Here is an 11,072-nt window from a genome sequence, read left to right as displayed (position 1 = left end):
TGACCTGCTCTTGTTTGCCAAACCGGCCCCTCCTGGGCTGATCAGGGTCCCCCTCCTGCAGGAAGCCCTCTGGGACCAGTGCAGCTTGCTATAACTGTGGCTTTCCACTGTGGAAACATGGAAAGATTGTCACTAAAAAGTCCCATGACTGGTGGATTGCAGGTCCCCAAAACAAGGCCACGCATCCCTGGAGGCACTCGAGACCACTTAAGGTAGTTAAACATTTTTACTTTATGCATTTTCATGTGTATCAGAAAGGAAAAAAAATGTATCATCAGTTCATTAAATCCATGATTTCTTGACCAATATTGCTAAGATGAGGCTGAAGTAGGCATTTCCATTTTTAAAAAAGTAAATCACTCTGAAGAAACAAATGGCAGGACTTCCCTGATGGTCCGGTGGTGAAGAGTCCATGCTTCCAATGCAGGGGGCATGGGTTCGATCCCGGGTCAGGGAACTAAAAGCCCACATGCGTTGCAGCCCGACCAAAAAATTTTAAAAAGGAAGAAGAAGATGGCAAACGGCCTAGGGAGTGAAAAATCACAGTAGTCTTCCCTCTTCTCGCCCTCTAGGGGTCTCTGTGGAGCCTCCCTGGAGAGGCCGCGGCGGCTCCGGGGACTGGAGTGGGAGGGGGGGTTGAGTCCGCGGCGGCCCTCCCCTCGCTGCCCGTCTCCTCCCTTGTCAGGCACAGCCTCACCCTGCGGCGGCTCGGGGGCCGGCCCGCCGGGACGGGGGCCACCGTGTCCCGGCTCCCCGGGGGTCAAGCAGACTGCCCGCGCCCCGGGTCACCACCAGGGCTGCACGACCCTTTCCCGGTGTGGTCACGACCCCTCCCTGACTCACAGACGCGTCCTCGCCTCAGGAGGCTGGCCCTGAGGGCCTCTGAGGAGCCTGCTCGTCAGGCCAGGCGGCGGCGTGGGGTCCCCGGCGCCCCGCACAGACCCTGCCTTCTGACCGCCTCCTCCCAACAGCTGACCTGCGAAGAAGGCCTCCTGACCCCTCATCCTGCCCGGTGGTTTGGAAGAAGCCCCATCTGGCTCCTCCCTCCTGGGGCCGCAGTCTCCTCCTCTGTGAACTGGCGGATTCTGCCAAGCTGACGTCCTGGCCAGCCGCCTCCCGTGGCTCAGGGTCCCCCGGGACACAGCTGGATGTCCCTGCTCGGGATGCACCTTCCCAAGTTGGGCCTGTCAGGAGGCGGGGGCGAGCAGGGAAACTCGACTCCTCTCAGACGGCCCATGGCGCTGGGGAAACTGAGGCCCGGAGCAACGGCACCCCCCTGGCCAGGGTCACCCGCCAGCACCGCCCCCGCCCCCCGGTCCCTGCGGGCCTCCGAGACCGCAGCCCGGCACGCCGCGGGAAGGACCGGATCTGCGGGCCGGGCCACCCCGCCTCCCCGGCCGCCGGCGCGGGGCGAGTGCAGAACAAAAGCGGGGGCGGGGCCGGGGCGGGGGCGGGGCGGAGGCTATAAGGGGCGGCGGCCGGCGGCGGCCCAGCAGGCCCTGCAGCCCCGGGGCGGATGGCTCGGGCCGCCGGGCTCCGCGGCGCGGCCCCGCGCGCCCTCCTGCTCCCGCTGCTGCTGCTGCTGCTCCTGCCGCTGCCGCTGCCGCTGGCCCGGGCCCCGCGGCCGCCGGTGAGTGCCCGCCGCCCGCCGCCCGGCAGCCCCCGGCCCCGCCCCGCCCTCCACGCCGAGGGGCGCCGGCCGGCAGAGCTGGACCCACGGGGGCGTCCGGGAGTGGCCCTTTACCCTGAAACGCTGTCTGGGTGCCCCGGGGGCGTGATGGATAGTGAGCTTCCCGTCCCCGGAGGTATGCAAGTGGAGCCGGCGCCGGGATTGCTTGGACTGGCTGGTGAGCGGGACTCGGTCGGACGCTAGACGCACGCCACCACCCGCCCAGCTCCCGGACCTGCCCCCTCCGCGCCTTCCCCCCCCCAACCCCGGCTGCGATCCTGGGTGTGTGTGTGTGTGTTGCAGGGGAGGGACAGCGGGAGTGGCTACAGGGCTCCCGACACACCACAGGGACAAAGACCCGTGGGTCTCCAGCTGGCGTCAGCCGCCAGGTGTGTGGCCTCGGTGAGCACGCCTCCAGGCAGGAGGGCGCGAGGGGTCTGAGCCTGGCGGAGACAGATGCCACCACCCGGGACCTGTGAGTGGCGGGATCGGGAGGTCGTGGAGCCGGGAGGCAGCCTGAGCGTGAGAGCTCCGGCGTGCCCCAGCAGGGAGGGTGGCAGGGGGAACACCCCTGTATGTGCCAGCCTGCGTGTGCCCTGAAGGCTGTGCCCTCCCCAACACGTGGGGCTTCGGGGGACCAGTCACAGCCTGGGCTACTGCAGGCACATAGCTCCCTGGGTGCCTGGCCCGCTCAGGCGTGCCGCTGAGCTTCCAGCGGGGATGGGGTTGTTAGTGGGGATGGGGGCAGGGGTGCAGGCAGACTCTCAGGGGACAGCTCTGGGAACGAGGGAGGTCTGGCCAGCCTGGGCCTCTCTGTCCAGCCACGCCAGCTCTGCCCTGGCCAGTCTTGCCCCCTGGCAGCGCTGGGGATGGAAGGGGTGGTAGGTACCTTGGTCCAGGGGCCCTGCCTCCTCCCCAGCCCTGCCCGGCCCCCTAGGCCTGGGGGCAGAGTCTAGGGGTCACCCTGGGGAGCTGCTGAATCCGCGGGTTTAGGAACCGGAGGGATCTGGGCTTTTGAACCACGTGGCCCTAGGTGAGCCCTCCGGCGCCTCGGTAGCCCTCACCCCCAGCCTTGTCCGGTGGGCGGGTGGGAGGCGACAGTGCCCACTGCCGGGCCAAAGAGCATCTGCAGGGAGGCCAGGAGAGCTGGGCACACGGACACGCTCCGTCACCTGGAGCTGCCGCTCTGCGGCTTGTGCGGGGTCAGGCGGGGTCTGAGCCGGGCTGTTGTCTGTCACCCCGCAGATATGCAGGGGGCACTCGGGGTCACCTCGGACGTGCTTATCCCTGGACGGCTGTTGGCAGGGCCAGGAAGGCTCTGTAAATATTTATCCTCCCAGCTCACAGCTTTCAGGGTTGATGAAAGCCCTGCCGCCCGCCCGCTGTGGGGGACCCCGCCTTCCTTTCTGGAGCCAGCAAGGGAGGTGGTGGTTGGGGGGAGTGAGATGGACCTGCCTGCCCAGGAGCAAGTGGTGTGACTCGGGCGGGTCACTTGACCTCTCTGAGCCTCAGAGAGGCCCGGGATGGTGTGCGGATGCTCCCTGCTTTCCTCCCAGCCTGCAGCGTCCTCCCCTTGGGGTCGCCTCCTGCCCACCGCAGAGGGGTGGCTATGGGGACCTGGGCCAACGGCAGGCAGGCTGGAGAGGGCACGCCCAGCCCAGCCATGCCCAGCGTTTCCCAGTCCGGGGGCCCCCTCACTCCCAACCGCTGGCTGCCTCCCATTTTCCCGATTGCAGGTTGACCCCTGCCCAAGTGATTCCTCGAGGATGTGTGAGGCTGTGGTGTGGTGCCTGTCGGGGAGAGGTGGGGTGAGCGGGCTGGGCACCCCCGCCCAGGGCAGGCCCAGGGAGACGCTGGCCAACGAGCAGGCAGGCCTGCAGGGAGGACGAGCAACCGTCTCAGGAATGTGGGTTTTGGAGATGAGCCACAGCTTGGGGTTTGGGGGGGCCATGGGTGGGGAGGCCTGATCCCCAGGTCTAGGTCCAGCTCTGGGCTCCCTGGCTGTGTGACCCTGGGCCAAGACCTGGACCTCTCTGGGCCCTGTCTCTTCCCCTGGGAGTTGGGGCGATGCCTGCTCCCTAATCCCCCACGGCTGTGGTTGAGGCAGGCGTGGTGTGTGCTCACCCCCACCTCACTGCCTCCCAGCAGCCCCGGGCGGGGTGGGTGGGGGACTGGCGCACCCAGGTGAGCGATCAGGCCTCGCAGCTAGGGAGAGACACCAGCCCCAGGCCGGAAAGGACGTGGGGAGACAGTGTGCAAGGGTGGCAGGGCAGGGGTATGCGTCCCGTCCCAGCAGTGGGGAAACTGAGGCCAAGACCCTGTGGGTGGTGGGCTCCAGCAAAGGACCTCGCTGCCCTGGGGCCCTGATCGTAGAGCCTCCAGGAGTGGTGACCATGACGTGGGCAGGGGACCAGAGGCCCGGCTCACAGGTGGACCCGGCGCAAGTCACTCTTCCTTTCTGGCCCTGAGAGCTTCCTTCCAGCTGCCACTCCTGCGTTCTGATGTCAAGTCTGGAGGCCTGGTGGGGAGGGGAGGGCAGGACTTTGGCAGAGCAGCGTCCCAGAGTGGGAGAAGCCAGCCCGGGGAGGGAACTCCCTCCATGCCTGCTGCTCCGGAGGGCGTTACAGAAAGAGGTCGGTTACCCTTCGCCGCAGCCCCGTTCCCACTGGACAGATAGGAGAGTGGAGGCCGAGAGAGGGCTGTGAGTTGCCCAGGGTCTCCATGGCGTGGAACTGGGCCTTCTGAATCTCAGGCCAGGGATCTCGCCACTGCACTGAGGGTGCCAGGATGCAGGGGTCCGGGCCTGGACCTAGCGCCTCGTGGGGGCAGGAGAAGAAGGCATGGTGGGCGTGCCTATCACCCACCGCCCCCCTGAGGCTTGCTGCTTTGGCCTCCCTGGGGGAGCAGAAGAGAGGGGAGATTTTCCCTTGATGGCAGGCTGGGCTCTGGGGTCTCTGGGGTTCCGGGGGAACAGCGCAGCCCTGGCTTTTCTGGGGAGGGTCCTGGGACCCGTCACGGTTGAGGAAAGGATTTCTGTTCCTCCTGGAGGTCATGGAGCTGGTGTGGGGAGGAGCAGGGGCGGGCCCGGGGCCCACCTCCCCAGTGTGAGACCTGGACGTGTGTCCTCCTGCCTGATGCCGGGCGTGGGGGTGGAGGGTCCAGTGAACCCTGCCCCCAAAGTGTCTGGACGACAGCAGGTACTTGGTCATTTCCCCTTCTTCCTCTTCGGTCACCCTGGTGGGGCCAGTCCCTCCCCTGGGGAAGGGGGACCCCAGCCTGAAGGACAGAGCAGAGCGGGGGTTGGGGGTGTGCTGGGAGCGGAGAGAGCCTCCCACCCTGCCCGCTGCTCCTTCCTGGTGGCTCTGGCCTCGGCAGCTGGAGGGGGCTGGGATGCTTGTCGGATCTCTGGGGTGCCCAGGGCCTGGGAGCGTCGCCAGAGGCTGAGGCTGAGGGTGGGGCCCCGGCGGCCCGGCTCCTGCCCCAAATATGGCTCGGGAAGGCCACAGCAGCGCGGAGCAGACAGGGGCGGCGCTGAGGCTCCCCCAGCTCTGCTGTGACCCACGCCGGGCCCTCACCTGCGGCCTGGGGTGCCACGGCCCCCGCTTGGCTCCGCCGTCTCCTTGCAGGCTGATCCCGCGGGCTCTCCCTACCTCTCTGAGCTTCCACTTTTTCCAGGCAGAGGAACCACGACCTTCAGGCTGGGATGTGGGGAGGGCGCGCCAGGTCAGAATCGCCCCTCCACTGGCCACTGGGTCCAGGGGCCCTGGTAGGGTGGGGGCTGGGCGTCTGGGAACTGCCAGCCCCCCTACCCATGTGGAGAGGACACACAGCCCACATAGAGGCCGTGCCCCCGCTGGCAGCAGCGGGAAAGAACCCGACCGCGGCCAAACACATAAATAACTGAGCGATAAAAGTTTTAAAGATCGTTACTTAAAAAAAACAAGTGCGCCCCAGCGATCAAACCCCAGTTCCCGGCGCCCTGAGTGGCACCGGCCCCGTGCTGAGCGCAGCCTGGTCGGTTCACCCCCCAGATCCATGCTGGAGGGAGGGATCCCCCCTACTCATCAGGTGGACAGATGCAGGTGGGGCAGGGCGGCAGCCCCCCCATGCTGGCGGGTGGCCGCAGTGGACGTCCTGGGCAGAGGCCAGCTCACGGAGCTGGATAGGACAGACCTGGGGGCTGGGGGTGCCCAGGAAGAAACAGAAGGGGAGAGGCGTCTGCTGGGGGGTCCCTTCGAGGCTGTGTGTGAAGAGGGCAGGGGGGCCTGCAATCCCACCCACCCCTCCCCGGCCCAAACGGCGGGAGTAAGTGACCCTGGGCGCCTGGGGCCCTCCAGGAGGGGGCAGGAGGCCTTGGGATCAGCGTCTGGACGCCAGGCAGCCTGCACCAGATCGCCGTGCTCCCCGATGGCCTCCGCTGTAGTGAGGGTGTGCTGACGTCCACACCTCTGACCCAGGGCCTGTCTCCCGCTCAGGACGCCCCCCGCCGCCACCCCATGAGCAGAGGGCCGGAGCCGTGGCTGGAGGCCCCTCCCGACAGCGATGCCCCCGCCATGGCCGCCCAGGAGGCCCTCCCGCTGGCTGGCCACCCCAGACCTCCCCGCTGCGGTGTGCCTGACCCGCCCGACGGGCCAAGTGCCCACAACCGACAGAAGCGGTTCGTGCTGTCGGGTGGGCGGTGGGAGAAGACGGACCTCACCTACAGGTAGGGCCGATGACCACAAGCTGGCCTTTGACCTCCACCTGCTGTCTGAGACATACCGGGGCGGCGGGGGGACCAGACCTGTGGCCAACATGGTGGAGTGTCCCCTGACTCCTGCGCCTGCTGGTCAACGCCGCAAACCCACACTTAGATGCCCTCCCACGCCCTCCCTCCGGGACATGTTCTCTGCACCTGTCTGGCCGCTCCGCAGACCCGTGGGGCACGGCCATCAGTCACCCACGCAACCTCTGCTGGCACCGTGCTGCGGGCCAGGCCCCGGGACTCTCGATGAGGCAGACACGACCCCTGCTCTGGGGGAGCGAGGTGCTCCCCACGCCGCACTCGGGATCCGCACAGGGAGGGACCTGCCGGGGCAGGCCGGGTGATGGCTCGGGTGGCCTCGGCCCCTGGTGCTGAGACACACACCCTGCAGCGGGGCGGGGCGGGGGGCGGCGTGAAGACGGGTGTGGTGGCCCGCGTCATTGCAGCTGGGCCTCCTGGGGGCCCCAGAAGTGTCCTGGATGGGGGGCCTGGGGACCCAGGAGGGCAGGTCCCGGGGCCCGAGGTCTCCCCACGGTCAGTGGCACAGTCAGGTCTAGGGGGGCCTCGGGGCTCCTGGGTCCTTTCCGCCCAGTGCAGACCCTCTCAGGCACCTAAGGGCACACAGACCGCACGAAGGTGTGCCCATGTGGCGCAGGGCGCGGTGGGCACCCTCGGAGCACACCGGGCCTGCGTCCTGCATGCCTGCCCCCTCTGTGCATCCGGGACAGCCAGCGGGGGCTGACGCTACCCCGCAAGCCAGACCCAGCCCCCCCCACCGACCCCGTGCTCCCCAGGATCCTCCGGTTCCCGTGGCAGCTGCTGCGGGAACAGGTGCGGCAGGCGGTGGCGGAGGCCCTCCAGGTGTGGAGCGACGTCACGCCACTCACCTTCACCGAGGTGCACGAGGGCCACGCCGACATCGTGATCGACTTCACCAGGTGAGCCAGGGGCCTGGGGACCCCCCCCAACCCCGGGAAGGAAACCCACCTGCCAGCAGCCCTACCGCCCTACCCACCCCACCACCACCACACAGGTACTGGCATGGGGACAACCTGCCGTTTGACGGACCTGGGGGCATCCTGGCCCACGCCTTCTTCCCCAAGACCCACCGAGAAGGGGACGTCCACTTCGACTACGATGAGACCTGGACCATCGGGGACAACCAGGGTAGGGGCTGGGGCCCCGCTTTCCGGAGGGGCCCTGCCGAGGCCCCAGAGCCGGGCCCGGGCCCGGCGTCCCGCTGCAGGAGCTCGCGCATTGCCGGGCTGTCTCCCTCTTCCAGGCACAGACCTCCTGCAGGTGGCGGCCCATGAGTTTGGCCACGTGCTCGGGCTGCAGCACACGACAGCTGCGAAGGCCCTGATGTCCCCCTTCTACACCTTCCGCTACCCGCTGAGCCTCAGCCCGGACGACCGCAGGGGCATCCAGCAGCTGTACGGCCGGCCTCGGCTAGCTGCCACGTCCAGGCCCCCGGACCTGGGCCCCGGCACCGGGGCGGACACCAACGAGATCGCGCCGCTGGAGGTGAGGCCCTGCTCCCCCTCCCCACGGCTCCCCCTGCGGCTCCACCGTGGGCTCCTCCTGACCCTTCGCTCTCACCCCAGCCGGACGCCCCACCGGACGCCTGCCAGGTCTCCTTTGACGCGGCCGCCACCATCCGCGGCGAACTCTTCTTCTTCAAGGCCGGCTTTGTGTGGCGGCTGCGTGGGGGCCGGCTGCAGCCCGGCTACCCTGCGCTGGCCTCTCGCCACTGGCAGGGGCTGCCCAGCCCTGTGGACGCGGCCTTCGAGGATGCCCAGGGCCACATCTGGTTCTTCCAAGGTGAGTGGGCCAGGTCACACTCAGAAGACTGCTGGGAGCCAGGAACATCATGGCCAAGGGTAGGGACAGACAGACGGGATGAACAGATGGACAGATGGAGGACACCCCAGAGTCTTGGGGCCCAGGGAAAGTGTGGCTCACGCCTTTGGGCACAGCTGGGAGGCTTCCTGGAGGAGGCGGTTCTCGAGCCTGGAGTAGGTTGGAAGGTATTGCACCCCATGAAGCACGTGTGATCCTGGCCCCTGGTCTAACGAGGCTCCGGGGCTCAGAGGTGGTGAAGTGACCCGCATGAGGGCACAGCTTGGAGAAGGTTGGGAGGGATGTGAGCTCACTGTGCCAGAGATGGGAGCCTGGAGCACGCCAGGGGCAGGGCGTGCTGCGTGAGGGCTGGCCCCGGGGTGAGCAGCCAAGTGCAGGGAGGGAGCAGGCGCCCAGGTGGCCTCTTCGCTGCTCAGAGCGACCTTTCCCACCTGTACCTCCCGGGGCTGCTGGCATTGCCCAGTGTCCTTGGGGGTAGGGGTGCCAAGCAGGCGTTATTACCGGCCTTTTGGTTTTATGGACAAGGAAACTTGAGGCTGGGAAGGTCCCAGGTGGTGGTGGTGGCGGAACGTGGCCGCTGGGCAGCCCTGTTGCAGCACACGCACCCCCAACCCCCCTGTTTCTCCAACAGGAGCTCAGTACTGGGTGTACGATGGCGAGAAGCCGGTGCTGGGTCCCGCGCCCCTCTCTGAGCTGGGCCTGCGGGGACCCGCGATCCACGCGGCCCTGGTGTGGGGCTCCGAGAAGAACAAGATCTACTTCTTCCGAGGCGGGGAGTACTGGCGCTTCCAGCCCGGCGCCCGCCGCGTGGACAGCCCCGTGCCGCGCCGGGCCACCGACTGGCGAGGGGTTCCCTCGGAGATCGACGCGGCCTTCCAGGATGCTGAAGGTGTGTGGGGGGGTCCCCTGCCCGGCCCGCTCCCACTCTGCCCCTCCTGCCAAGGACCGTGCTGACCCCCTGTGCGCCGTCTTTGTGGCCGTGGGCACCAGGCACAGTATGGAGACTGGGGCGCATGCCTGGGTCCCTCGGGGGTGGCTGGTGAAATCACCACCACCACGTGCCGGGGGTGTCTGAGGCTCCAGCCTGTCAGGCTGGGTGGTAGCTCAGACCAGACCCTGGGGGCAGGCGGAAGGGCTCACCCAAGGGTAGGAAGACCCTGGGGCTTCCCTGGTGGCTTAGTTGGTAAAGTGTCTGCCTGCAATGCGGGAGACCCGGGTTCAATCCCTGGGTCAGGAAGATCCCCTGGAGAAGGAAATGGCAAGGCCTTCCAGTACTCTTGCCTGGAGAATTCCACGGACGGAGGAGCCTGGTAGGCTACCGTCCATGGGGTCACAAAGAGTCAGATACGACTGAGCGACTTCACTTAAGGGCCACCTGAGGCCGTCGGTTCTCAAGGAGCCCAGCAGTGGCCAAGGCCTGCGCCCACCCCTGTGTCCACTTACCAGGCCCTGACCCTTCTGTCTCCTCAGGCTTCGCCTACTTCCTGCGTGGCCGCCTCTACTGGAAGTTTGATCCTGTGAAGGTGAGAGCCCTGGAGGGCTTCCCCCGCCTCGTGGGCCCCGACTTCTTCAGCTGTACCGAGGCTGCCAACACTCTCCGCTGAGCACCGCCTGGCTGTCCTCAGGCCCCTGACGCCTCCACACTGGAGACCGTGGCCGTGGCCGTGCCACGGACACCAGGCGGGGCACGGAGCCGCGTCTGCTGGTGGGGGTGGGTGAGCGCTGCCCCCAGGACTGCAGGGAGGGCCACGCGGGTCGCGGCCGCTGCCAGCGACTGTCTGAGACCGGGCAGGGGGGCTCTGGCATGGAGGCTGAGGGTGGTCTTGGGCCGGCTTCACCCAGCCTGTGCAGGTCACATGGAACCCAGCTGCCCACGGTCTCCGTCCACACCCCTCAGGGTCGGGCCTCAGCAGGGTTGGGGGAGCTGGAACCGTCACCGTCCTCGCTGTGGGGTCCCACGGGGGCTGGCGTGTGGGTGTCAGGGTCCTATGCCTCCTGCCTCCCACAGACGTTGCTCTGGGTAGGTGCTGCCTTCCAGTTTGGTGGTTCTGGAGACTTGTTTCCCAGGATCCAGGCCAAAAGGCCGGGTCAGCTGTTGGGGGTGCTTCCTGCCGGAGACCCTGCGCCCTGAGGGCCCCAGTATACCTCAGTCCTATCACGGGTCAGATCCTCCAAAGCCATGTAAATGTGTACAGTGTGTATAAAGCTGTTTTGTTTTCCTTTTCTTTTCTTTTTTACTGACTGTCATTAAACACGGTCATTTTCTACCTGCCTGCCTGGGGTGTCTCTGTGAGTGCAAGGCCAGGGTGGGGGTGGAACTGGATCAGCGAGTTGGGAGGCTTGGCTGGGGACCCGCTCGGTCCCCTGGTCCTCGGGGCTGGGTGTCACGTTTAGGGCTCCCCCTGCCCCATCTTGTCCTGCTTGAATGCCTACAGTGGCTTCACAGTCTGCTCCCCACTTCCCCAGCGGCCTCTCAGACCATCGTCCAGCAAGTGCTGCTCACCTTTCCTGATCCTGCCACTGTCAGGACACAGAACCAAACTCAAGGTTACCTTGCCTGACTCCTCATTCTCTGGGATCTACTTGCCTGGCACCCTCAGAAAGCCAAGGATCCGCCTGCGATGCAGGAGTGAATGAAGTTGCTCAGTCGTGTCCGGCTCTTTTGCGACCCCATGGACTGTAGCCTACCAGGCTCCTCTGTCCATGGGATTTTTCAGGCAAGAGTACTGGAGTGGGTTGCCATTTCCTTCTCCAGGGGATCTTCCCAACCCAGGTCTCCCGCATAGCAGGCAGATTCTT

At 66.8% G+C, this 11,072-nt stretch overlaps 1 protein-coding gene and 1 long non-coding RNA gene across 4 annotated transcripts; one reads left to right on the top strand and one right to left on the bottom strand.

Moving 5' to 3' along the window:
• The first annotated feature begins 1,483 nt into the window (after positions 1 to 1,483).
• MMP11 (matrix metallopeptidase 11) lies at positions 1,484 to 10,540 on the top strand. Of its 3 annotated transcripts, none has more exons than XM_065904766.1 (8): positions 1,484 to 1,630; positions 6,145 to 6,374; positions 7,208 to 7,351; positions 7,447 to 7,580; positions 7,696 to 7,937; positions 8,018 to 8,234; positions 8,905 to 9,162; positions 9,744 to 10,540. In XM_065904766.1, the coding sequence occupies exons 1-8, from the start codon at positions 1,517 to 1,519 to the stop codon at positions 9,875 to 9,877; spliced, it is 1,473 nt and encodes a 490-aa protein (XP_065760838.1). In that variant the 5' UTR covers positions 1,484 to 1,516; the 3' UTR covers positions 9,878 to 10,540. The 3 variants fall into 3 exon arrangements, with proteins under 3 accessions (XP_065760838.1, XP_065760837.1, XP_065760839.1); XM_065904765.1 differs by having other exon boundaries at positions 6,127 to 6,374; XM_065904767.1 differs by lacking the exon at positions 1,484 to 1,630 and adding an exon at positions 2,002 to 2,144.
• LOC136145966 (uncharacterized) lies at positions 5,761 to 6,737 on the bottom strand. The gene is made up of 3 exons (XR_010658872.1): positions 6,564 to 6,737; positions 6,369 to 6,452; positions 5,761 to 5,849 (listed from the first exon to the last, which is right to left on the bottom strand). It is a non-coding gene; the product is annotated as an uncharacterized lncRNA (long non-coding RNA).
• Positions 10,541 to 11,072: the final 532 nt, after the last annotated feature.

This window comes from Muntiacus reevesi, chromosome 13 (genome assembly GCF_963930625.1).
Source record: "Muntiacus reevesi chromosome 13, mMunRee1.1, whole genome shotgun sequence".
Classification (NCBI taxonomy): Eukaryota; Metazoa; Chordata; class Mammalia; order Artiodactyla; family Cervidae; genus Muntiacus; species Muntiacus reevesi.
This window is presented reverse-complemented; position numbering and strand designations above follow the sequence as displayed.